This window comes from Xenopus laevis, chromosome 8L (assembly GCF_017654675.1).
Source record: "Xenopus laevis strain J_2021 chromosome 8L, Xenopus_laevis_v10.1, whole genome shotgun sequence".
In the NCBI taxonomy this organism is placed as follows: Eukaryota; Metazoa; Chordata; class Amphibia; order Anura; family Pipidae; genus Xenopus; species Xenopus laevis.
Window position 1 is genome coordinate 115907784 of NC_054385.1, and position 26405 is coordinate 115934188.

Below are 26405 nucleotides of genomic sequence, written 5' to 3' on the forward strand. Positions count from 1 at the left end.
AATATTTATTAATATGCACCACAATTATAGCTAAAGTCTAGTGATTTTAGGTGGTAAATGTGAAGTTCAGCTACAACTGTAATGCATTAGTCATAGCTTTGGTTTTAGCAGATGTTTCTTGTTGAGTTCCGGTTTTATCAATATAATGTAACATTTAGGAGCAAATATACAAATTAGAAGACCTCCTGTGGAAGCCAGTATAGTAAATATTTCCACAGCCACAACATATTTGCCTTTAGAACTCAAATAGATAGGGATAAAAGAGATCCAGACACTGCAGAACACCAACATGCTGAAGGTTATGTACTGAGCATCGTTGAAACTATCAGGTAATTTCCGAACCAAAAAAGCAAGAATAAAGCTAAACAGAGCCAGAATACCAATATATGAAATCATTGCATAAAAAGCAATGAAGGAGCCTTCGTTGCATTGAATTATGATTTTGCCTGGAAAAGTCTTGGTATCAGTATCCACAAATGGCGGAGAACATGTCAACCAAATGATACAAATTAATAGTTCACCAAAGGAGAAAAGAAGAATAAGACTAATAGATATCCTGCTTCCTATCCATTTTCTTATTGTGCTGTTAGGTTTCGTTGCATTAAAAGCAATAATGATTGTAACTGTTTTTCCCAGAACGGAGGATACAGCTACAGTAAAAATGAACCCAAAGGCAACTTGTCTCAGCATGCAGGTCACCATCATGGGATAGCCAATGAAGAGAAAGGAACAGAGAAATGACAATATAAGGGACAAGAGGAGGATGTAGCTGAGATTCCGATCATTTGCTCTGACTAAAGGAGATCTCCGAAATTTGACAAAGACAAATAGCACTGCCACAGTTATCACAAGAAAGATGGAGGCAATGGAGGATAATGTAGCTCCCAATGTGCCTCTATAAGAAAGAAATTCTTTAATCCTTTGGATGCATTTAGCTTTATAAGGATTTGACCACTGGTCTTCTGGACAGCTCAAGCACTTTAACATATCTTTGAGGGATACAAAAACGAGATAAGTTCCAGTTTTTAAAGAGTATAAACTTTGGATCAACAGTTATATTTACTGAGCATTAAAAATGCTATGGTGAGTGTATTTTACCTAGGAGGCCAATATGTCGGGCATTGTTATCTAAATCTCATCTATATTGGGTATAGGAAAGTCACATTTAAGGAAAGAACCATTTAAGGATTTCTTATGGATTTTCACATAGTGGGAGAAAAGAAATCACAAAAAGAGTAAATGCTTTCTTATTTATGAAAGCAAAGAGATGTTAAAAAATACACCTCTTAGACCAAACATACAGATGGGACCCTCAAGTAACGCAGAAATATGGAACAAGTTATTAGAATTGCCATGGCAGTATGAATGACTGATATAACCCCCTAGACTTATATAACCCCCCTGATATAACCCCCCTGACTGATATACTCAACCCTAGACTTCCACCACACTCCCTCCACACTCCCCAGTCTCTCCTGTGCTCCTTCACCCCTGTCACTGATGAGGAAGTCTCAAAGCTTCTGGCCTCTTCTCACCTTACCACCTGCCCGCTTGATCCAATTCCCTCAAAACTTCTCCGCAATACCAATCCTTGTCTAATCAAAGCCTTAACTCACCTATTTAATCTTTCGCTCTCAACTGGACTGTTTCCTTCTCAACTAAAACATGCTCTTGTCACCCCCATTCTGAAAAAACCCTCTCTTGATCCCTCCAATCTTGACAACCTCTGACCTATCTCTCTGCTACCTTTCATCTCTAAACTACTTGAGCGCCTAGTCTACAACCAACTAACCTCATTCCTCTCTGACAATAACCTGCTGGACCCCCTACAATCTGGTTTTAAGCCACAACACTCCACGAAAACTGCCCTGACTTGACTAACTAATGACCTTTTAACCGCTAAAGCCAACAATCATTTCTCACTACTAATACTATTGATCTCTCAGCCGCATTTGACACTGTAGATCACCCTCTCCTCCTCCAGTCCCTCCAATCGCTTGGCCTTCGTGACACAGCCCTGTCCTGGTTCTCTTCTTACATCACCAATCGTTCCTTCAGTGTCTCCTACAATGGAGTATCATCTTCTCCCCTACCTCTTTCTGTTGGAGTTCCTCAAGGCTCTGTCCTGGGACCATTACTATTCTCCCTCTATACTTCCTCCCTTGGCAAATTAATACATTTGTATGGTTTCCACTACCACCTCTATGCTGACGATACTCAGATCTATCTCTCATCTCCTGATCTCAACCCAGAACTCCTAACTCGCGTCTCCTCCTGCCTGTCCGCTATCTCTACCTGGATGTCGCAACGCTACCTTAAATTAAACCTCTCTAAAACCGAAATGGTTCTCTTTCCTCCAAATAACACCAGTAGCATCCCCGAAGTATCCATCATAGTTAACAATTCCACTATCACCCCCTCTCCCCAGGCCCGGTGCCTTGGGGTTATCCTAGATTCTGCCCTGTCATTCACTCCTCATATCCAGTCACTTATTAAATCATGTCACTTCCACCTAAGGAACATATCCAAAATACGATCATTTATCACCCAAGACGCTGCCAAAATTCTTATTCACTCTCTCATCATATCGCGTCTAGACTACTGTAACTCTCTTTTAATTGGCTTCCCCCTCCAGAGACTGTCACCTCTCCAGTCCATAATGAACCCTGCTGCAAGGCTCATACACCTCAGCAACCGCTCCTCCTCTGCCTCACCATTCTGTCAATCCCTACACTGGCTTCCATTACCTTTCAGAATCAAATTCAAATTAATGACACTGACTTTCAAAGCACTTCATAACTCTGCCCCACCCTAATCTCTGAACTCATCTCTATATACTCACCCACTCGCTTACTACGAGAAGCCTACCCTCACTCTGCTTAACTACCAAACGCAACACCACATACAATACCACATTTCTCACCCATTTAATTCGATCTTGCCCACTCCCACACCTTGTGTATTACTCCCTTCCCTTTAGACTGTATGCCTATGCATAGGGCCTTCCTCACCTTTTTGTACCTGTATTGATTGTGATGTTTGTTACTCCATATGTTCTATGTATGTAATTCATGTGATGTAGTTGTATAATCACATTTACTTTACAGTGCTACGCAATATGTTGGCGCTATATAAATACATGTTAATAATAATAATAATGAACAGATCGAGGGGTCTACCATTAATTGAAAGTAGAATGGTGCAACAGTTATAACTGCAAAATGACTGGGTCATGGATGTCATTTGTGCAGAAGATATAGGTCAAGAACTCGCACTTCTATTAAGTGGAGCCTGGAACTAAGACTGTATACATCAGAAAAACATCAATCTTTGTAGGCAATTAGCAAAACATATAAAAGCCACAGACAGACGGAACTACTTTCTTACATTTTGGCATGTTATGTTGGTATTAAAATGTTTAAAAGTCTATCACACTAAAGATAAAGCAAAGCAAGAAAATAACATTTGACTGTATATGATGCCTCGCTAAGTAAAGTCTGTTGTACCATTTTACTAAAGCAGCTCTAGGAACTTTTGTTATGTCTTGTTCTCACTTCAATATTGGTCTGCCTTGTCTTAAACTACCCAGACGTAATGGTACTGAATTTTTAGTAATTAGTTGATATGCAGCTGCTCATCTGGCTACTTATGTTCATAATGTAAACTCCACAGGGCAGAGACCTCCTTCCTCATATATAAATTACCTTTTAATGCTTTGAATTTAATATATTTGTATGTCTTTATTTACTTTTATAGTTTACCTACCTCTTATGTATTACTGATGAATGTATAAATGTACAGAACTGATTTTACATGTATTACCATGTCATTGCACACATACACATAGCTGCCTGTAAAAATTAAATATCTTCTAGGTGTTGAGAATTAGCAAATGTGGGACTAAGACTTGGATTATGAGTAGAGAGATTAAGGCATAAGGCCACCAGTAGGGATGGGCGAATTTTTTCACCTTGATTTGCCGCTAAAATTATGCCCATAGACTTACATAGTAACATAGTAAGTAAGGTTGAAAAAAGACACATGTCCATCGAGTTCAACCTTTTTTTTTTATATATTAACTACCTATCTGCCAGTTGATCCAGAGGAAGGCAAAAAAAAACATCTGAAGCCTCTCCAATTTGCCTTAGAGGGGGAAAAATTCCTTCCTGACTCCAAAATGGCAATCAGACTAGTCCCTGGATCAACTTGGACTATGAGCTATTACCCATAACCCTGTATTCCCTTACTTGCTAAAAAGCTATCCAACCCCTTCTTAAAGCTATCTTATGTATCAGCCTGTACAACTGATTCAGGGAGAGAATTCCACATCTTCACGGCTCTCACTGTAAAAAACCCCTTCCGAATATTTAGGCAGAACCTCTTTTCTTCTAATCGGAATGGGTGACCTTGTGTCAGCTGGAAAGACCTACTGGTAAATAAAGCATTAGAGAGATTATTATATGATCCCCTTATATATTTATACATAGTCATCATATCACCCCTTAAGCGCCTCTTCTCCAGAGTGAACATCCCCAATTTGGCAAGTCTTTCCTCATAGCTAAGATTTTCAATACCTTTTATCAGCTTAGTTGCCCTTCTCTGTACCCTCTCTAATACAATAATGTCCTGTTTGAGTGATGGAGACCAAAACTGTACGGCATATTCTAGATGGGGCCTTACAAGTGCTCTATACAGTGGAAGAATGACCCCCTCCTCCCTTGACTCTATGCCCCTTTTAATACAGCTCAAGACCTTATTTGCCCTTGATGCTGCCGACTGGCATTGCTTGCTACAGCCAAGTTTATCATCTACAAGGACTCCAAGGTCCTTTTCCATAATGGATTTGCCTAGTGCAGTCCCATTAAGGGTATAAGTGGCTTGGATATTTTTACATCCCAGGTGCATGACTTTACATTTATCAACATTGAATCTCATTTGCCACTTAGCTGCCCAGATTGCCAGTTTGTCAAGATCATGTTGCAAGGATGCCACATCCTGGATGGAATTAATTGGGCTGGATAATTTTGTGTCATCTGAAAACACTGATACATTACTTACAACACCCTCCCCTAAGTCATTAATGAACAAGTTAAATAAAAGTGGACCCAATACTGAGCCCTGGGGGACCCCACTAAGAACCTTACTCCAAGTAGAGAATGTCCCATTAATAACCACCCTCTGTACCCGATCCTGTAGCCAGTTTCCTATCCACGTGCAAACAACTTTATTAAGCCCAACAGACCTTAGTTTAGAAAGCAGTCATTTGTGGGGCACAGTATCAAACGCTTTGGCAAAATCCAAATAGATCACATCTACTGCCCCCCCGTCCAGAATCTTACTTACCACATCATAAAATGCAATAAATTTGTCTGACACGACCTATCCTTCATAAAGCCATGCTGATTGTTGCTCATAATGCCATTCATTAGGACAAAATTTTGAATGTGATCCCTTAACAAGCCTTCAAATAATTTGCCCACCACAGATGTCAATCTTACTGGCCTATAATTGCCAGGCTGAGATCTAATCCCTTTTTAAATATTGGAATAACATCAGCTTTTCTCCAATCCATAGGCACCATACCAGATGACAGTGAATCTGAGAAAATCAGAAATAAGGGCTGGTCTAAAACTGAACTAAGTTCTCTTAGAACCCGGGGGTGTATGCCATCAGGCCCTGGAGCCTTGTTTACATTAATTTGCATTAAAGCTTTATGAATCATATCCTGAGTCAGCCACTGACTAGATTGAGCTGAGCCATTAGTGCATCTCAGGCCCGGACTGGCAATCTGTGGGTTCTGGCAAATGCCAGAGGGGCTGCTATAAGGTGCCATAGAAAGTCAGTATTTAGTGGGCTGGTGGTGGCTGTTAGGGCCTCTGTGTGGGCTGAGTGGGCCTCTATGTAACTTTAATGCCAGGGCCTATTTTAATTCTCAGTCCAGGCCTGGTGCATCTATGAAGTGAGCCTGTGAACCCAGACTCCTCTATTGTATACACTGAAGAAAATAACTGATTTAACACATTTGCCTTATCTGTATCTGTTACAACATACTGGTACCATTATTTAATGGAGCAACATATTATTTACTTTTATAAAAAAGTGCTATAGATGTGAAAGGCATGTCCATCTTGACTACATCAGCTCTAGGATATTGTGTAATGGCTTACTGATGCTCAAAAATCATTGCTGGTCTTCCTTGTCTTACTATGTCTGGTCCAGGCATAATGGTACTGGATTCTAAATCATTTGTGGATGTATGAGCTTTTAAATATGGTTACATATGGCTACAGTGTAAACTCTGCAAGGCATTGATCATCTTTATCTGCATATTTTAACTTTTGGCCCTTTGGCTCGAACTAATGTTTATATTTAGATATATTTATTGTATTTACAATAAATTTGGTTCCTTCTGTATTAATTAATTTTAAAGAATGGACAGAACTAGTTATAGATATATCACTATATAATTATAATAATACACACATTGATAACTATAAATGCTTGGCATCTTCTAGGTTGAAAATTAGTAAATGTGGCTCAGAGTCTTGGAATATGACTAGCGAGACATTAATTAGGCAATAAAGGTAATTTTAGGAGTTCAGTCACTGTTAACATGTTAGGGTTGGAGGTTAGGATGCCTCAATATTCTCAGTGCTTCCTTAGTCATACACAGTGCTTGGATAGCTGGAAATCCACAGCAAGATTTAGAACAATTTCTACTGAATATGTCTGAGATAAGTCACAATGATATTACAAACCTGTAACATTAGCTATTTCTCCATCTGGACAAGGGATGCATTGATAGCAGCAGTGAGTTTTGCCTTTCTGTTGAACTATTCTGAAACCAAAGGAACAGGGAATACTGCACCTTGATAATGGAGTCTGAAATACAAATTGGAACAATATTTCAATTAATTTTATTAGAAATCAACTGAAAATACAGTTACAATAAGCACTAGTGATGGGCAAATTTGTGTAAAATTTTCACGTTTCGCCGGCAGTGAATACATTTGCAAATCTGCTGGGAAAAATCGTCGCCGGTGTCAAAATTTGCGGTTCGTGAATTTTTTTGCCCGTTTTTGTTGCGAAGCAAAATGGGACAAATTTGCCGATCACTGATAAGCACCAGTTGTAAGTGAGCACATGAACTTAGAACTCTATAACATTATATATAGGAATGAGCTAAATATTTTGCCACAATTTGCTGATAGACATTAAGGGATAATTTCTAATTTTTCTGGACGCTATCGCATTTTCACCGGCGAATGTGCACCACATCCAAAAACAGACACCGGCATCCAAAACGAGACGGCGGCGTTACGAAAAATTTTTGCCGTTTCGCGAATTTCACTGGAAATTTTTGAATTTCTTTGCGAAATGGGACAAATTCGCCCACAACTGCTCAGAATCATCTTACTCACATGTGCTTGTTGTAAGAATGAATCACCCATTCTTTAAGTAGTCTCCTACCTTTAAATAATTGTGCACTTAATTTTACTCCATTCCTTATCTAAAGGAATTTATTATAAGCTGTTTCTTCCCAGATAATTCCACATACACATAACTCATCATCAGAATTTGACTTTACCACCACTGGTAAAGACCCCATTTGACCCAACTGGTGAGTTTCCTTACTGCCTGTGAGAAGGAAAATGCAAGGAAGGACATTGGGTTCACCAGCAGGTTAACAGGGCAACAGTATAGTTGCTATTAAGATAGTGAAGCAAACTGGAATTGGCCATAAAGGTTACTTTAGAATATAGTTAATGTCGCAGCAAATAAGAGGAGAACTAAAGCTGCTATGGTTCAAAAACAAGAATACCCATCTTTGGGGAACAAATAAATTAATTACTCATGGGTAGGGATGTAGCGAACTGTTCGCCGGCGAACTAGTTCGCGCGAACTTCGACTGTTCGCGTCCGCCGCAAGTTCGCGAACGTCGCGCGACGTTCGCCAATAGGCGTTCGCGTCAAAATCGTTCGACCATTCGACCATTCGATCGCTAAAATCGAACGATTTTCGTTCGATTCGAACGAAAATCGTTCGATCGAACGATTAAAATCCTTCGATCGTTCGAATCGAACGATTTTCGGATGTTCGAAGTTCGCGAACAGTTCGCATTTTTTGCCGGTGTTCGCGAACGGCGTTCGCGAACACATACTCGGCGGTTCGCTACATCCCTACTCATGGGCAAGAATCATGAGTAGTTAACACAACAGATAAAAACATTACTCTCATAGATAAATACTCTTTAGAACATCACTTCCTAAATAGGCTGAACCAACACGATGGATGGAGTTAGATGGATATTGTGGCAGATGGTTATAAAAAAGTGGTTAGTGAAATGGTTCATGCATAAGTCAATGTAAGGTTGATATGCAGTAGGTGCTTACGCTTTTGTGTTTGTTTCTCTGAATCTTTTCAGTATTCATAGTAGTTTCTTCATTTAAATACTGTTTCTTGGCTTCCTTCCGATCAGGTTTTTTTCCCTCCAACAAAAAAAAAAGCTTGGGAGGTTTTAGGTGCTTCTTACTTTTTTTCAAATCCACTCAGGGAAAACTGCCCCCACAAATGTTAGGAAGCTGAGGTATTTGAATTAGGAACCCACAATAAAGTTTGGAACTGTCCCGTGGTTTTAGTACCTAAAGGCTCAAGCATTCTTAAATATTGATTTAAAAAATCATTATTATCAAAGGCATGTGCTAATGTGATTAAATGAAACTCAACTATAATTTATGCTTTCTATTTATTGATTTTATACTGTATTTTAGCACTGATTTGTAAGTTTTCACTAATACTTTTCAAAGGAAGAAAAAGAAAACCCACTTGATGAAAACGTGTATTCCAGGTAATTCTCGAATCATTAATTAGAAGTTGTGGAACTCGAGAGATCAAAAAGTTGCCAACCTGAGTTTTGGTTATTCTCTCATTTGAAAAAACATTCCAAATTATGACATCAAACATTCCAGGCATATTCCCATTCTCATCAAAGTTTAAGACCACCCCTGAAGATGTTTTCAGTTGTACATTTTTCAGGTAGTGATTTAGCTGACAAATAGAGAAGATGCGTCTGTACAAAAACTTAAATCACAATGTACTGCATATTTTCATATACTGCATATAGTGGGCAACATCTTAATACTACTTTTTTTTAATTGTCATTGTTATCAGAAATGATTCAACTTTAACAACACTAAGGGGCATATTTATCAAGGGTCTAATTTCTAATTGAAAAAACGTCGAAATTTGAATTAAAAAAGACCAACCAAAATTATTATTATTTTAAGTTATTATTATTATTTTATTATTATAAGTCCGTTTTCAATCGAATAGGTCTGTATTCTGCTGAATTTGAATCGACGAATCGAAGGAATAGCACATTCAATCGAATTTGATTCAAAGTTCCCCCCCCAAAAAAATAGGTATTGTAGGGTTGTACCGTATTTATTCATGTTTTAATTTAAGAAAAATATTTGAAAACTTACCCTCAACACCAGTCCAATTCTAAGGCTCTACTTACCAGAATGGTCCTCTGAACTTGAACTAGTGCATTAACCTTAAATAGGGGGTTATTTTCAAAGGTGGATTTGTGAGCTTTGTGAGTTTTTTTTTTTTACCTCAAATGAACTCACAACTCAAATGTTTCCTGATTTGAGAAAAAATCTTGAATGGAAAAAAACTCAAATAAGTAAATTGTGGGTGAAAAACCTGAACTCAAATGTATCAAGTTTTTGGCAAACCCACCGAAAGAAAAACGGAACATCATAAAGGCTGCGCACATCTTCAAATGGTTCAAGGAACCTCTGCCATTGACTTTTATATGACCTTGACAGGTGTTAGCTGGAGTATTTTAGGATTTGACCTATTTACAACTTCGGGGTATAATAAATCTTGAAAAAAGTTTTTTTAAAAAATTGGCTGAAAAATTCTCTGGAAAACTCAAAATTTTCAGGTAAAAAACAACTCAACCTTTATTAAATAATCCCCATAAAGTTGCTAGTTGTGTATATTTTAGTAGACTGTTTCTGTTTTTAATAACCTGGGTAGGCTGGTCAGCCAATTTTTAATTAAAATAATAAAGGCTGAAAAACCGCAAAACACCATTACATTAATAATTTATTTTATTGTCTTATTTTGCCAGTTAAGGCTGCAATTGACTTAGATAGTAAAGGCACTGATTAAGAATAACATGAGACAAATAGTTAAAAAGCATTTATAGGTTACCTTTATTCTTATTTTGCCAGAAGATTCTTTAGATAAATGAGTCAGGAGACTTGTAGAAGAATGCAAATCATGTAAAGCATGTGCCAGAGCATAGACGGCCATATAAGTGGTATAGGTAATTCTGTATGTGTTGTCCAGCATTAAAGTATCTTTTTTATAAACTTGTTTCATATTTTGATTATTGCTACTGTCTACTGAAATATTAGAGCATGCATGATTAAAAAAACAATAGTTTTCAATAAATATATTGCCTGGATTTTTTCCCAATATTGCATTGGAAAAAAAAATCTGAAATCCAGGTATTTTTTCACTGGGCATAGAAATGGCTAAAGATCCATTAAATGAACTAAATTTCTGTAAAAATGTGTCAGATGGAAAATCAGTAATAATATTTAATGTTAATGACGATATCCAGGTTATCGTTGAGTCTTGTTTTAGATTTGATAGCAACGTTAGAAAGGAATTTATGCTGCAATATAAAATAATCACCCGGGCAGACGTCCTTTTAATCACACTTATCACCTTTTGGATGCCCTTCCTATCTCCATCTGTTGGTTTTGGTGTTTTTTCCAGAAAAGGAACACAAATTCCACTTTGTCTCATCTGTTTACTTAGTTCCTCACTAGCCTGGAGATTGCTGTCATCATCTGAAGTAATGATCCCAACCCATGTCCATTCAAAGTGGGTTAAAAGTTGAATGATGGCTTTAAACTGGGAATATTCATTGGGAACAGTTCGATACACGGCTGGGAATCTTACTCTGTCATTGAATATAGGATCTAATGCACCATAACTTACCTGGTAATAAAAAAAAATAACCACAGTTAATAAGGTTTACTACTAGTATAATTGCTTATTGGAACACTTTGCTTTGGCGCTTACAACGTATTTCAATAAGTTTTAGGCCTGATATATTATGAAAGTACTGTACTTTCCCAACTATGTTGCTGTTGTTCTACTTGCTGTAAAACTGTTGTTTGTAGTTGTTTTATTTGCAAAAACCCAGTGGCGCAATAATTATACCTTCAGCTCTCCTAACCACCCATAAACCTAAATCCTGATTACATTTATAAATTACAAAATGTTTTAAATTATAAATGAATAAGTTACATTAATTTTAACTATACTAATTTATAAAACAGTCACTGGTATGTAAAATCCAATTTTTTTTTCTATTTTTTGATAGATCTGTATCATCAAGAAAGTATTCCTTTGTACTGTACCTGAGGGTATCCATAAAGTTGAGTAATTCCAGCTATGGTGTGACTTGCAGATGACAACACATGCCCAATAAACGCAACCGTCTTTTGTCTTTTTTGACATATGAAGTTCAGAATGGGCTCTGGTCTTTCTGACAGAATGCTGAAGGTGCTCACTAAGGCAACTACTTCACTTGTACAGGAATCATAAATTTGGAAACCCAGTGTGATGTTGGGTAAAATCTCAGCACTGTTATTGATTTCCTCAACAGCATAAATAAAGGCAAACAGATGGCGCAGATACTGCAAAGATGGCCTTAAAAAGAGAAATACGAGCTAAATTGTTACAAGTAACAGCAACTATTATACATTAAGCATTCCTTGTTGAGAAAGTGAATGGCTGTAGACACAAACATTTATAAAAGGTATTTCAAACCGAACTAAAAGTCAAACTTTGCTCCATCAGTAACATACATAGTAACATAGTAAGTTAGGTTGAAATAAGACACACATCCATCAAGTCCAACCTTTTAACTTTTTTTTTTAACCTGCCTAACTGCTAGTTGATTCAGAGGAAGGCAAAAAAAAAAGCCTCTCTAATTTGCCTCAGAGGGGGGAAAATTCCTTCCTGAATCCTAATGGCAATCAGACTAGTCCCTGGATCAACGTGTACTATGATCTATCTCCCATAACCCTGTATTCCCCCACTTGCTAAATACCATCCAACCCCTTCTTAAAGCTATCTAATGTATCAGCCTGTACAACTGATTTAGGGAGAGAATTCCACATCTTCACAGCTCTCACTGTAAAAAAAATAACACTTCTGAATATTTAGGCGGAACCTCCTTTCTTCTAATCGGAATGGGTGACCTTGTGTCAACTGGAAAGACCTACTGGTAAATAAAGCATTAGAGAGATTATGATAAGATCCCCTTATATATTTATACATAGTTATCATATCACCCCTTAAGTACCTCTTCTCCAGCGTTAACATCCCCAATTTGGCAAGTCTTTCCTCATAGCTAAGATTTTCCATAACTTTTACCAGCTTAGTTGCCCTTCTCAGAATGTATCTGTATGTGAACAAAGTGGTCCCCAAAACCTTGTTATGTATTGTAAAGGGATACTGTCATGGGAAAAAAATTGTTTTCAAAATGAATCAGTTAATAGTGCTGCTCCAGCAGAATTCTGCACTTAAATCCATTTCTCAAAAGAGCAAACAGATTTTTTTATATTCAATTTTGAAATCTGACATGGGGCTAGACATATTGTCAATTGCCCAGCTGCCCAAGTCATGTGACTTGTGCTCTGATAAACTTCAATCACTCTTTACTGCTGTACTGCAAATTGGAGTGATATCACCCCCTCCCTTTCCCCCCAGCAGCCAAACAAAAGAACAATGGGAAGGTAACCAGATAGCAGCTCCCTAACACAAAATAACAGCTGCCTGGTAGATCTAAGAACAACACTCAATAGTAAAAACCCATGTCACTGAGACACATTCAGTTACATTAAGAAGGAAAAACAGCAGCCTGCCAGAAAGCATTTCTCTCCTAAAGTGCAGGCACAAGTCACATGACTGGGGGCAGCTGGGAAATTGACAAAATGTCTAGCCCCATGTCAGATTTCAAAATTGAATATAAAAAAATCTGTTTGCTCTTTTGAGAAATGGATTTCAGTGCAAAATTCTGCTGCAGTAGAACTATTAACTGATGCATTTTGAAAAAAACATGTTTTAAGCTTTATTTCTGTTTGATGTTGTTTATCCTCAAATCTACTTATATGCACAGTGCTAAGTGGCTTACATACCTTCATTATAGCCATCTTTATCTTGTAATAAATAAAAATATTACAGTTTACCTGCCAGCACTCACAAAAGAGACAGAAGAAGAATGGAGAAAAACTGCAGCTCAAAAAATAAATTATTAAAGTCATTAATATATATCACAAGAGGGTTCAGGAAAGCTTGTAGCAGGTACAGGTATATGACCTGCTATCCAGAATGGTCAGGACCTGGGGTTGTCCAGGTTGTAATTTGGATCTTCATACTTTAAGTCTACTAGAAAATCATGTAAACATTAACATAATATACCCAATAGGCTGCTTGTAATAATGATTACTTATCTTAGTTTGAATCGAGTACAAGGTACTGTTTTTTTACAGAGAAAAAAGGAAATCATTTTTTAAAATCTGTAAGTAAAATTGTTTTGACATTTTTTTAATTATTTTTCCAGAATTCTTTGGATTTAGCCGATTCTAGATGTCTATTGTTTTTAGTGTTATATATAGTCCCTTGCCTGAAATCTAGAAAAACCCATTTCAGCATTAACTGTCGAAGTCCATAGAAACTACAGGGCTGGTACTCGAGCTACAGAGTGCTTTAAATGTGAATTATCTTTGTTACTTATTCAATGTGCTTTCAAAATGGCCTACCAACTTCTGATCTTGTCAGGTGGAAACTAGTTAGCACTCAAAAACAATATAAACTGTCAAGGTACCTGGACTGACTACACATAGAAACAGAAGTAGTTATTTTCCCAGTTTACCTATACAGGTATGGGACCTGTTATCCAGAATGCTCGGGAACTGGGGTTTTCCGGATAATGGATCTTTCTGTAATTTGGGTCTTCATGCCTTAAGTCTACTAGAAACTATAAATAAACCTAATAGGCTGATTTTGCTTCCAATAAGTATTCATTATATCTGAGTTGGGATCAAGTATAATGTGCTGTTTTCTTATTACAGAGAAAAAAGAAAAATTTTAAAAACTTGGATTACTTGGATAAAATGGAATCTATGGAGCAAATTCACTAACCGGTAAAATTCGCCAGTGCCTGCTCCGCACACATCGCAACACTTCGCCAGGCGTAAATTCGCCTGGACAACGCTAATCCACAAAGGTCCGAAGTTGCGCACAAGGTACCAAACGCTTGTGAAATTACACCAGCGAAATTACGCTCAGCAGTTCGAAGTTACGCTAGCATTGGCTAATTTGCATACGGCGTGCAGTTAAAGTACAATGGCCGTATATGTTGCAGCAAATACATTACACTACACAAGGCCAGGGAACCTTAATAAAATAAAATAGAGTTGTTATAATGCCCTACACATGTACCCACAGTATAGTTTAGATGACATATGTTGGCAACTGTAGGGGGGAAGGAGGGTACCCCAAAACAAATTTACGATCTTTTTCAATCTGTCACCCTTTAAATAGGAAAAAACGCCAGCGTTTTTTGGGACTTAGAAAAATTTTCAACTTTTTTTTGAGGAACTCCTATCTACTCTATTGCACTTCGCCTGGTCTGAGGTGGTGAAGGCAAGTCTGGCGATAGAGGTAACGGTCAGTAAAATCAAAAACTTGGTGAATTTGCGTAGTAACGCTCTTTCGCCAGACCGAAAATTTGCCTGGCGTTAGAGTGCGAAGTTGCGCCAGAGTCTATCTCCTTGGCGAAATTACGCCAGCGAATTTACACCAGCTACCGTTAGTAAATTGGCAAAGTGCCGAAAAGACGTCACGCGCCATTCTGTAATTCAGAGCTTTCTGGATAACGGGTTTCCGAATAAGGGATCCTATACCTGTATCTACAAATCAATTTTGATTAGTGATACTCTTACTTACTGATGGTCTCTTTCAAAGTGCCATTTTTTAAAGTGAGACACAGATTAGTCCTTCATTGTATAATAATAATTTCATCCTTCAGTGGCATTATACATAACTGTAAAGCATTTTACTTACACAAAACATGTTACAGGCTCTGGTACATCTGAGAAATCATGTTTACTTTTAGAGGAAAATGTAAATATTTGCAGAATGCCACCAAAGATAATATCCCCATCTTGGGAGTAACTGTAGGGCGATATATCAGTAATAAGAGCACAACCTTGTCTGTTATACTCTCCTCTGACACAGTCTAATATAAGATCAATAGTCATGAATGGGTAAAGGTACAGGTGAAGTAAAATGATCCGCAAATAATCGAATATCATTCTGATTTGCCTTTGTGATTACGTTGTCTCATCAGTCTGTCTGTACCAGCTTAAAGGGAAAAAGTATATTATAAAAATGTAAAAGCATTAATGCTGGAGTACAATCTCTAGAACGGATATCAAGCAGTCAAACAGATTGCACATTTAGGCTCAGAGGTCGTCTTTATAACCATTAGTTGTTTTCCAATGTAATTATTAGTTGCAATGTAATTGATTGTTAGCTTTATAGCCCATGAGGCCACAGAAATATTCAAAATACAATTTTGCAAACATGTTTTTAGCTTGGCTTCCTCATGCTGAAATACCTAACACCCAATATCTGCAGAATTGTAACATTTATTTTTTATTTACTGTATAAGCAGCTCATAGCCACTTTATTAGGCTGCTGTGTCTCCAAGTTTCCTTGTATTTATTTTTTGAAAAGAATATAAATTGTAATTGTATTAAACAGGTATAGTTTTAGCAGTTACAACTGACTAATTGTGATAACAGACTTTTGCCAGGGAAAGAAGGCCTGGCTGATATAGGTATTATCATGGGGTTATTTACTAAAACCCGAATTTATCTCTTGTTTTATTAAAAAAAGCATGACCAAACTGTCGTGTCCGATTTTAGCTTATTTATAAATAAAAAAAACTGGATTCAAACCAATCGTGTTAAACTCGATAAAATCAAGTGAAAATTGCTCAAATTTTGCCTGAAAACTCCAAAAATATGGATTTCTGGCTAAACCTAGCACACACCATGAAAACTTTAAATTGAGATAGGTGCCTCTCCCAATGACTTATACAGGACCTTGAGATGGTGGATTTTCAGATTCTAACTTTTTGCAGCATCAGGGTTTAAAACATTTTGGAAAAAAAATCGAAACATTTGAGTGTTCTAGTGAAAATTTTTTTGATGTTTTTTAGATTTTTAACTTCGGATTTTAATTAATAAGAAGTGGAATAGGTGTATAGGATGTTAGAATATTGAAATTATAAACAGATATAAACAGAATATTGAAATTATAAACATATTATTATTGAAATTATAAACATAAAAACATGGGAGAAGAGATTGATCCTAGTACAAAAACAATGTTAATAAATATATTAAATCAAGGGTTGAAAAATAAAGAAAAGTACAGGTCAATTCATTTTATTGCTTTTTTGAATAAGAACACAGATAAGACAATTTAAGACTCTTGGCATTTTGGACTGCCACAAAATCACCTCCAAAACAATTATGGGAACTTAAATTATTATATCACATAATTCAGTTACAGTCAAACTTGGCACTACAAGACAAGGAATCTTTTCTATGATATTCAAAATAAATATCTTGACATGATTTCATGAAACAACACAATTTATTGGTCCTTTTTTCGATACAGAAATAGGTGGGCAGGAACTTCCCTCTTAGGGAAGTCACTAATCAACCACAAGCTTGCTTCCTCCACCTCTACAAAAAATCTTCGTCAGAGCTTTAATGGTGGAAAATTACTTATTATATGATAGACTCATTGAAAAGGCAAAATAAACAAAAATGATGATACAAGTACTTCGGATTTTACACTTACATTTTCTATCCAGTTACCTGGAAATAAATTACATTTGCTACATAATTTCATACAAGTGGATATTAATTACCTCAAAAGTTATCTATTAAGAGGCAGATCTATCAAAATGTGAGATTAGAGCTCACCTTTGAAAAATTCATTCCTATTGGATTTTTAGAATTGTATTTATCAATTGGTTAAAGTTAGGGGCACATTTACAAAGCTCGAGTGAAGGATTCGAATAAAAAAAACTTCGAATTTCGAAGTGTTTTTTTGGCTACTTCGACCATCGAATGGGCTACTTCGACCTTCGACTACGACTTTGACTACGAATCGAACGATTCAAACTAAAAATCGTTCGACTATTCGATCGTTCGATAATCGAAGTACTGTCTCTTTAAGAAAAACTTCGACCCCCTAGTTCGGCAGCTAAAAGCTACCGAACTCAATGTTAGCCTATGGGGAAGGTCCCCATAGGCTTGCCTATGTTTTTTGGATCGAAGGATATTCGTTCAATCGATGAATTAAAATCCTTCGAATCGTTCGATTCGAAGGATTTAATCGTTCGATCGAACGAATAATCGTTCGATCGTTCGATCGAAGTATTAGCGCTAAATCGTTCGACTTCGATATTCGAAGTCGAACGATTTTACTTCGATGATCGAATATCGAGGGTTAATTAATCCTCGATATTCGACCCTTAGTAAATGTGCCCCTTAGAGTTCACCATTTGCTAAATAATAAAGACACAAGCATAAAATCAAATTAAATATCCCAGAGGATTATTTAGGCTAAGAGAACATACAAAATGATAATGTTCACCCATTATGTGTGGTATTTTGAAATGTAGTTTCACTAATGAGGTGATATTCCATTAAAGTGAATAGAAGTGGAGAGGTATATTATGGGGCAGATGTATCAAGGGTCGAATTTCGAGGGGTTAAATCCCTCGAAATCCGACTGGGGAATAGAATCGAATAGGCAATTCGGGTGAATTTACGCGCTGGCGAACAGTCGAATTGGCGAATATTCACCAGGCGAATAGGCGCTCGATCGAATATTCACTCGAAGGATTTTCATTCGATCGAATGCCTTTTTATTCGATCAAAAACTTGGAAAACAAGCCTATGGGACTTTCTTGCTTTTAAAGCAATTCGGTAGGTTTTTGGGTGGCAAAGTAGGCAGTCAAAGTATTTTTAAAAGAGACAGTACTTCGACTATCGAATGGGCGAATAGTCGCAGTGTTTTTGCGCTCGATCCAGTACTTCGACTATCGAATGGCGAATAGTCGCAGCGTTTTTGCTGTTAGTGATGGGTAAATCTGTCGTGAAACTGTAAAAATTTACAAAACATTTTGAAGTTAATGGGCGTCAAAATAATTTTGACGCGCGTGACAATTTTTATACACACAACTATTTTGTCCAAATGCATACAAGTCAACGGGCGTTCGAATAATTGTGACACGTGACAATTTTAGGTGCACAACAATTCTGACGAGTGCCAATTTTTTTTGTCGCTGCAGAATTTTCGTCGCCGTAGTTTTGTGAATTTATACACTGGCGGCAAAACGTGGCAAATTTATTCACCCATCACTAGTGTCAGGTGATAACATTCACTGTAAGTTCACATGTGAGGGCCCATTTACTTAGCTCGAGTGAAGGAATAGAAGAAAAAAAATCGAATTTCGAATGGTCGAATATGGCTACTTCGACCATCGAATTGGCTACTTCGACCTTCGACTACTACTACGACTTTGAATCGAACGATTTGAAGCAAAAATCGTTCGACTATTCGACCATTCGATAGTCGAAGTAATGTCTCTTTAAAAAATCCTTCGACCGCCTAGTTCGCCACCTAAAACCTACCGAGGCCAATGTTAGCCTATGGGGAAGGTCCCCATAGGCTTCCTAACAATTTTCTGATCGAAGGAATATCCTTTGATAGATGGATTAAAATCCTTCGGATCGTTCGATTCGAAGGATTTAATCGTTCGATCGAACGATTATTCCTTTGCTCCTTCGATCATAGGAATAGCGCTAAATCCTTCGACTTCGATATTCGAAGTCGAAGGATTTCAATTCGGCAGTCGAATATCGAGGGTTAATTAACCCTCGATATTCGACCCTAGGTAAATCTGCCCCCTAGTCATTTTACATATTTTGTGTTATCCATCAACCTAATTTCCATTTTTCACTATATGCATACAGAAGATATAAAGGCAAGTTGTTTTATATGAATTGTTAAATTGTAATGATTCCTGAGCCTGAGACAACTCACAAGGAGTCAATATAATAAGACAACGAACAAGCAAAAATGTAAAATGCGTCCATATGTTGATTATATTTTATAGGCACAAATCCCTTGCCCGTATAGGTATGTTAATTACATTTTTTTTCTTAAGTAGTGTAAAATCCTGCCATGGTTTGTGTTTTCATGCTGTCTGCATCACCTCTGCTATATTTTAGCAGACAGTTGGTCCTGGTTTGCTTCTATTGCTATCCTTGTATTTGCAAGAAGGTTTTGCTTCATCCAGCTGCTATTAGTCTAGTGTTCAGTAAAAGTCATTACTCTGGCTATATAACCCCCTGTTGTGCACCCACTCACTGCCATTCTAGGTCAAAAGTGCTTGGTCCTAGGTGCTCTGTTCCCTGTGATTGTTGTTCCTTTGACTCCTACTACCTGTTCCTGTCCATTGTGTGACTTCCTGGTTCTGACCCCAGTCTGTTCCTGACCTTGACTTTGTCTCTTAAATCTGCTCCTGTTATCTGGTTCTGACCCGGCCAGACTACGTCTACTAAATGCTTAATGGTGCTTTCATATTTAGTTTTAATTTAGTATTATTAAAACATCATCATTGTAAGAACATATTATAATGAAAACAGACAGGCAGAACTTTGTTTCATGTTCTGTTCCTGGCATGAAGTGTTATTATAAAATGTTTATAGTTATAATATATTAAAAAGAATGAAAGCCAAAAAATAACTGTGCAGCCATAAGTAAATTTTTACTATTTAATTACAGTTCTAAAAATGTATATTTTGCTTTTGCCTTACTCCAATGTCACTACTTATCTTCCTGGTCTTAATCTGGCTTGCCCAGACTTAATGGTATTGGATTTTAATTTATGTATTTATGATAATGGATATCTAGTTATTTAAGTGAATACTATAATGCCTGTAAACCCCGAATGATTTAACATCTACCACTTTATCTTGGATTATTGTATATCTTTCAATTAATTTATTTTTACTGCTTTCCCACTCCTTCTGTATTAGAATTTTTTTTTTTAGAAAAATACACATATAGGGGCACATTTACTAAAGTGTTAGGGGCAGATTCACTAAGCTCGAGTGAAGGATTCGAATGAAAAAAACTTCGAATTTCGAAGTATTTTTTTGGTACTTCGACCATCGAATTGGTTAAATTTGTTCGAATTCGAACGAAATCGAACGAATCGAACGAAAAATCGTTAGACTATTCGACCATTCGATAGTCGAAGTACTTGCCCTTTAAAAAAAACTTCGACCCCCTACTTCGGCAGGTAAAACCTACCGAAGTCAATGTTAGCCTATGGGGAAGGTCCCCATAGGCTTGCTAACCTTTTTTTGATCGAAGGATTTTCGTTCGATCGTTGGATTAAAATCCTTCGAATCGTTCGATTCGAAGGATTTAATCGTTCGATCGAACGAAAAATCCTTCGATCGATCGATCGAAGGATTAGCGCTAAATCCTTCGACTTCGATATTCGAAGTCGAAGGATTTCAATCCGAGGGTCGAATTTCGAAGTATTTTTAACTTCGAAATTCGACCCTTAGTGAATCGGCCCCTTAGTGTTAGTTTTCTCTCTATCTAACTTCACCAAAGTTCGCTTCAATTCACTAAGGGGCAGATTTATCAAAGGTCGAGGTGAATTTTCGAATTCAAAAAATTCGAATTTTGAGCTATTTTTTTTGTGTACTTCGACTAGGGAATAGTCAAAATTCGATTTGAATTTGAAAAAAAATTAGACAATTTGAATATCGAAATTTATCATGCACTGTCTCTTTTAAAATTAGACTTCGACCATTCGCCATCTAAAACCTGCCAAATTGCTGTTTTAGCCTATGGGGGATCTCCTAGAACCTATTTGGAGTCAATTGGTGGCAATTTTCCCAAAAAAACTTTGATTCAAATTGGATCGCATGTGCTATTACTTCGATTCGTACAATTTGAATTCGGCCGAATACGAACCTATTCGATCGAAAACTGACCTATTCAGCCAAAAAACCTTCGACTTAATTCCCGTTGGTCTTTTTGAATTAGAATTTCAAAGTTTTTCAAAATTTGAAATTCGACCCTTGATAAAAATGTCCCTAGGTGTATTTTCACAACACATCTCATATTTACTAAAAACTGGAAGTTAACCTTTTCAAAAGAATTGTGGTGAATTTTCTTCTGCCCTAAATTCTCTGTCAAAATCTACCAGTATATTTCCCCATAGAAAGTAGTGGGGAAAATACTCTAGAGAATTTTTTCCAGAGAATTTTTGCCATGGAGAAAATTACCATGGAAAGCTCAAAGTTTATGGAGATTTAAAAGTGGCTGCTTTATCTTTATAATGTAAATTCATCAGCCTGAACCTGGAGAAGTTTCTTTTATTGAAAATACACTCTAGTGCTCTTAATGCTCTTAATTAGAGAATTTTCACTGGTAAAGTTCACCTGGACAGGCCCGGATTTGTGGTCAGGGGAGATCCTGGCCCCTCTGCCACCTGAGTCAGCTTGGTGTTGCTGCCGCACCCCCCCTCCCCGGTGTGCTCCCCTTTTTGTTCCAGGGGGGTCCATGAGGGTGGCGGAGTGGTCCAGGACGCTATTGCAGAGAGCATAATTGCGCTCTCTGTGCTAGAAGAGTTTGAAAAACAGAAATTCGGCTCTTAAAGTACCAGGAGGACCATTTTTGTCGCCCCTGGTATCTAGTGGGGCGCTGCCGCCTGAGGCAAGTTACTCAACTCACTTCATTTTTGGAACGCTCCTGTTTGTGGTGAGGTCACAAAGCTACTGGCCTAGGGTGGCTCAAAATCCAGCCCTGCACCTGGAGAAAAGGGGAATTTACGCCACCACTGCAAAGAGAATTTTCATCACAGTGAAGTTAAATCTCCAAAACTTTTCATTTAAGTCAATTGGCGATGTTGAGGAAAATCTTAATTTTTGGTGAAACTACATAAATTTTTCACTTACTCCCTTTACTTAATGTGGCCCATAGATGCATAAAAACAATTGACATCTTTTATGTGTTGAAGATTAGCATATGTGGGACAGAGACTTGGAATATGAATAAAGAGATTAATCGGGCAATAAAGGTAGTTTCAACACCCTGTTTACTTGAGGCTGGGTGTTGTGATGCCTCAAAATTATTTGTGGATCTCTAGTCATGTGCTTGGATAACTGACATTATATGGACAGAGTCTGAGCTATTGCTATTGAATATCTATAAAATAAGCTAAAATAATGCTACACACTTGTCACATTGGCTATTTCTCCGCCTGGACAAGGAATACAATCAAAGTAGCAGGGAGCTTTCCCAGTCTGATGAGCTTTTCTGGAGCCAGGGGGACAGAGCAGAGTGCACTTTGAGAAGGGAGTCTGAAAGAAAAACATGAAATAATATATTCATTCATTTAAGTATAAATCAGCAGATTGGTCAATGAAATAAATGTATTTGATGAAGAAAAATAAATATCTTACAACTCTATAAACAGATTAAAACAGATCAGGCAGCCTTTATAATATGTTTCTCTTTACTTCACTTCCACCTACACATATTCACCAAAAAGTGAATTTATAGCTGAATCTGCGTGAAATTCATCCACTCTCTATTAATTTCTCTGGGATGAAAGCCTATTTATCAATGGGTGAAAGTGAGAGTTCACCCTTTAATAAATAGACTCTTAAAAATCACATAAAAGTGAATTGAGAGTGGAGGAATTCCACTCTGGCAGACTGTCGTGAGCTAGAAATTCACTTTTTTGTAAACATACCCCATTATTTCATTTTTTAACCCATCCACAACAACATATTATGCTCTCCTACATTGGAGTATATTAATTCTTGAGTTGCTTTATAAGAAAAAAAACATTTGAATGTTGATTTTTTTGTATTTATAACACTGGAAGTTTCAAGAAAATAAGAATATTTCATGGATTTTTATAAAACTGTACTTTAGACTTCTAAAAAATATGGACTTCACATACTTTGATTAATACACTGCAACCTGTGATGGGCAAATAAATTTGGCCATCACTAAGTACAGCCCCTTAGGTGCAAATAATGCAGTACCATATATCTCCTGTTGATTAAGATATGTGCTATTTGAAAAGGGTATTATTTTAGTGTAAGCATATTAATTCATTTTTTTTCTCAATCACTGATTGTGTAAGTCTCCACCAATAGTTTTCGAGTTAGGACAAAATAAACTCACTTGATTAAAATGTGGGCTCCAAGCAATTTTAGAATCATCAATGAAAAGTTGTGCGGTTCTAGAGATCGAAAAACTTCCAACCTGAGTTCTTGTAACTGTTCCATTTGAGTAAATATTCCAGTTTATGATATCAAATATTCCAGGAATAGTCCCATTCTCATCAAAATGTAAGGTCAACCCTGAAGATTCACAAAGCGGTCATTTCGCAAAACGATGCTGATCGCGTCTGCCAGTAATCTGAAGTCAGTGTGCGGCTGGCGTGTCCGGTCAGTTTTGAGCCTGTTGAATAGGGGTGCCAGATAGTGTGGTAACGCTAATTTAGATGTAACTGTCAGACAGTATTGCGCTTACCTGAGGTGTACGGAAAGCTGACTTATAAGACACTGTCTGGATCGTATTCAATTCCACCACTTCTAAGTCGGCTGAGTGGCACTTGTACGGGTCTTTGTCAGATCGCGGCCAGATGTCTTTGCGTTGAGAGGGATATGGTCTCCTCCAGCAGGCGCTGATCCAGAGTTACCGCAGTTTCAAATGTCGGCGTTCTCCTCCACGCGGTCTTCGATCGTGCCTGGGAATACTTTCGGTGATGCCTTCTACTTCTCCACGGGATAGTTTAACTCAGGGGGATTTGTTTCAAAAAGAAATTCTACGGCACTGTCTTTGCCTTTCAAGCTTTTATTATAATCCAATATTTATAAAACACAGTACAAGGCCCAACGCGTTTCGTATACAATTATACTTCCTCAGGGGCTGATTTCCCCTGTTGCCTCACAGAGGTTTTTTTTATCCCTTCCGTGGGTGGTTCCCTTCATTAAAAATGCAAATTACATTTATTTAATCGTGCCGTATAAAATATAAATATATAGTAAAACAGGTTAATAAAATTATTATTAATCTTTTAAAAAGCATTTTATATCAATGTCGATATTCAAACCTTTGGGGGTTAAAGTCTTTAATTTATGGATCCAGAAGGTTTCTTCCTGTGATATTATTTTGGTCATATCGCTCCCTCGCCAATGGTTCTTTTTTAGCGATATTCCCATAAAAGTTAGCTGTGTGGGGTCTGAATTATGATGTGTTTTAAAATGTGCAGGGACACTGTGAGTAATTATTCCTTTTTGTATGTTATTAACATGTTCACGTATCCTGGTTTTCAAACTTCTAGTGGTTCTCCCCACATATTGTAACATACACGGACATTGTAACAAATATATTACATTTTTAGTGTTACAAGTAATTATATCCTTTATGTCAAAAATTTCTTTTGTTACGTTTGACCTAAAATTAAACGAATTTCTTGTATTGTTTTTGCATGTACTACATGCTTTGCAGCTGCCACATGAATAAAATCCCTTTTTTCCACTGCTGAGAAATGTATTGTTTTTTGTTTCATTTGAAGGTAGACAGCTTGGTACTAACATTTGTCTTATGGTTTGTGGTCTCCTATAGATTACCTTAGGTTTCTCAGGAATCCGGACAAATCTTTATCGTTTTTTAAAATATGCCAATGTTTCTTTATTATTTGTTCCAGATTTTTATTCGAATTATTAAATGTTGTAATAAACGAGATAGAGTTGTCTTGTGAAATTTTTTGTTTCTTACAATTCTGTTTTAACATCTCATTACGGTCTTTCATATCACAGATCATCTTTGCTTTATCCACAGTTTCTTTTTTATATCCTTTTTCTTTGAATTGATTAAATAATATTTTGCATTCATTTTCGTAATCGCTTACTTTGCTGCAATTTCTTTTTACTCTATTAAATTGACCAAGAGGAATATTTTCTAACCATTTCTTATGATGGCAACTGGAATTCAAGATGAAACCGTTACAATCAGTTGGTTTACGGTATAGACTTGTCACAAACTTATTGTTGTCTATTGATATTGTTAAATCAAGAAAGTGTACGGTATGAGTACTATATTCACTGGTAAAAGTCAAATTAAATTCATTTTGATTTATGGTATTCAGAAAGGTTTTTAAGGATTGTTCAGGGCCTTTCCAGATAAATAGACAATCATCTATATAGCGTTTCCATGCTATAAATCCGATGTTAGGATTAAGGAGGGGAGTAACATTAGTTTGTTCCCAATAGCCCATGAATAGATTGGCATAGCTAGGGTCGAACCGAGTTCCCATAACTGTCCCCTTGGTTTGTAAATAATAGTTTCCTTCAAACCAGAAATAATTTTTTTCTAGGATAAATTTAATTCCGTTGAGTAAAAATTCCTTTTGCTCACCAGCAATAGTTGAGTCTTCATCTAAGTAGTATCGTATTGCTTGTAATCCCTGATTATGATTTATAACAGTATACAGAGAGGTCACATCACAGGTCCCTATGATGTAACCATCTGAGCATGGTGTATTATTGATAAAATCAATTGTTTGAACAGTATCTCTGAGATACTTTAATCCGACATTTGCAAACAGTCATTATATCAATACATTTAGAGAACTAGTACTTAAAGATTTGGAAAATTTAGAAAGAAAACCGAAAAGACAAAATTTAACCGGGGCAGAACGAACAGCACTCAAAGATTTAAAGGATGACAAAACCATAGTAATTAAACCCGCTGACAAAGGAGGAGGAATAGTAATTATGACCAGAGACAACTACATAGGTGAAATCAATAGGCAATTATCAGACACTACCACTTACAAAAAGTAAAAAAATAATCCTACTAACGAATACAAAGTAGAATTATTGAGATTACTAGAAAGTGCTAGATCAACTGGCATCCTATCTAAAAACGAATTCACATATCTTAATGTTCTTCATCCAAAAATTCTGGTAATTTATACTTTACCAAAAATACACAAAAATCAGACCAACCCACCTGGCCACCCTATAATATCGGGATGTGATTCCTTAACCTCCAATTTATCAGAATATATAGATATCTTTCTACAAAATTATGTGACAAAACTTCCCTCCTATCTCAGAGATACTGTTCAAACAATTGATTTTATCAATAATACACCATGCTCAGATGGT

General features: G+C 36.9%; 1 protein-coding gene across 1 annotated transcript; it reads right to left on the minus strand.

Moving 5' to 3' along the window:
- Positions 1-90: 90 nt before the first annotated feature.
- On the minus strand, positions 91-15413 carry LOC108699048 (vomeronasal type-2 receptor 26). The gene is made up of 6 exons (XM_041573950.1): positions 15163-15413; positions 11448-11739; positions 10747-11022; positions 8908-9048; positions 6759-6882; positions 91-989 (listed from the first exon to the last, which is right to left on the minus strand). The coding sequence occupies exons 1-6, from the start codon at positions 15411-15413 to the stop codon at positions 91-93; spliced, it is 1983 nt and encodes a 660-aa protein (XP_041429884.1).
- Positions 15414-26405: the final 10992 nt, after the last annotated feature.

Excerpts from the sequence above, each read along its gene's own strand:
- LOC108699048 (XM_041573950.1), bottom strand. The coding sequence starts at position 15,413 with ATGATATTCGATTATTTGCGGATCATTTTACTTCACCTGTACCTTTAC. Across the intron at positions 11,740-15,162 it reads GAGCCTGTAACATGTTTTGT|GCCATCTTTGCAGTATCTGC; the intron begins GTAAGTAAAATG and ends TCTCTTTTTAAG. Across the intron at positions 9,049-10,746 it reads ATAGGAAGGGCATCCAAAAG|CTAAATCACTACCTGAAAAA; the intron begins GTGATAAGTGTG and ends TCTATTTGTCAG.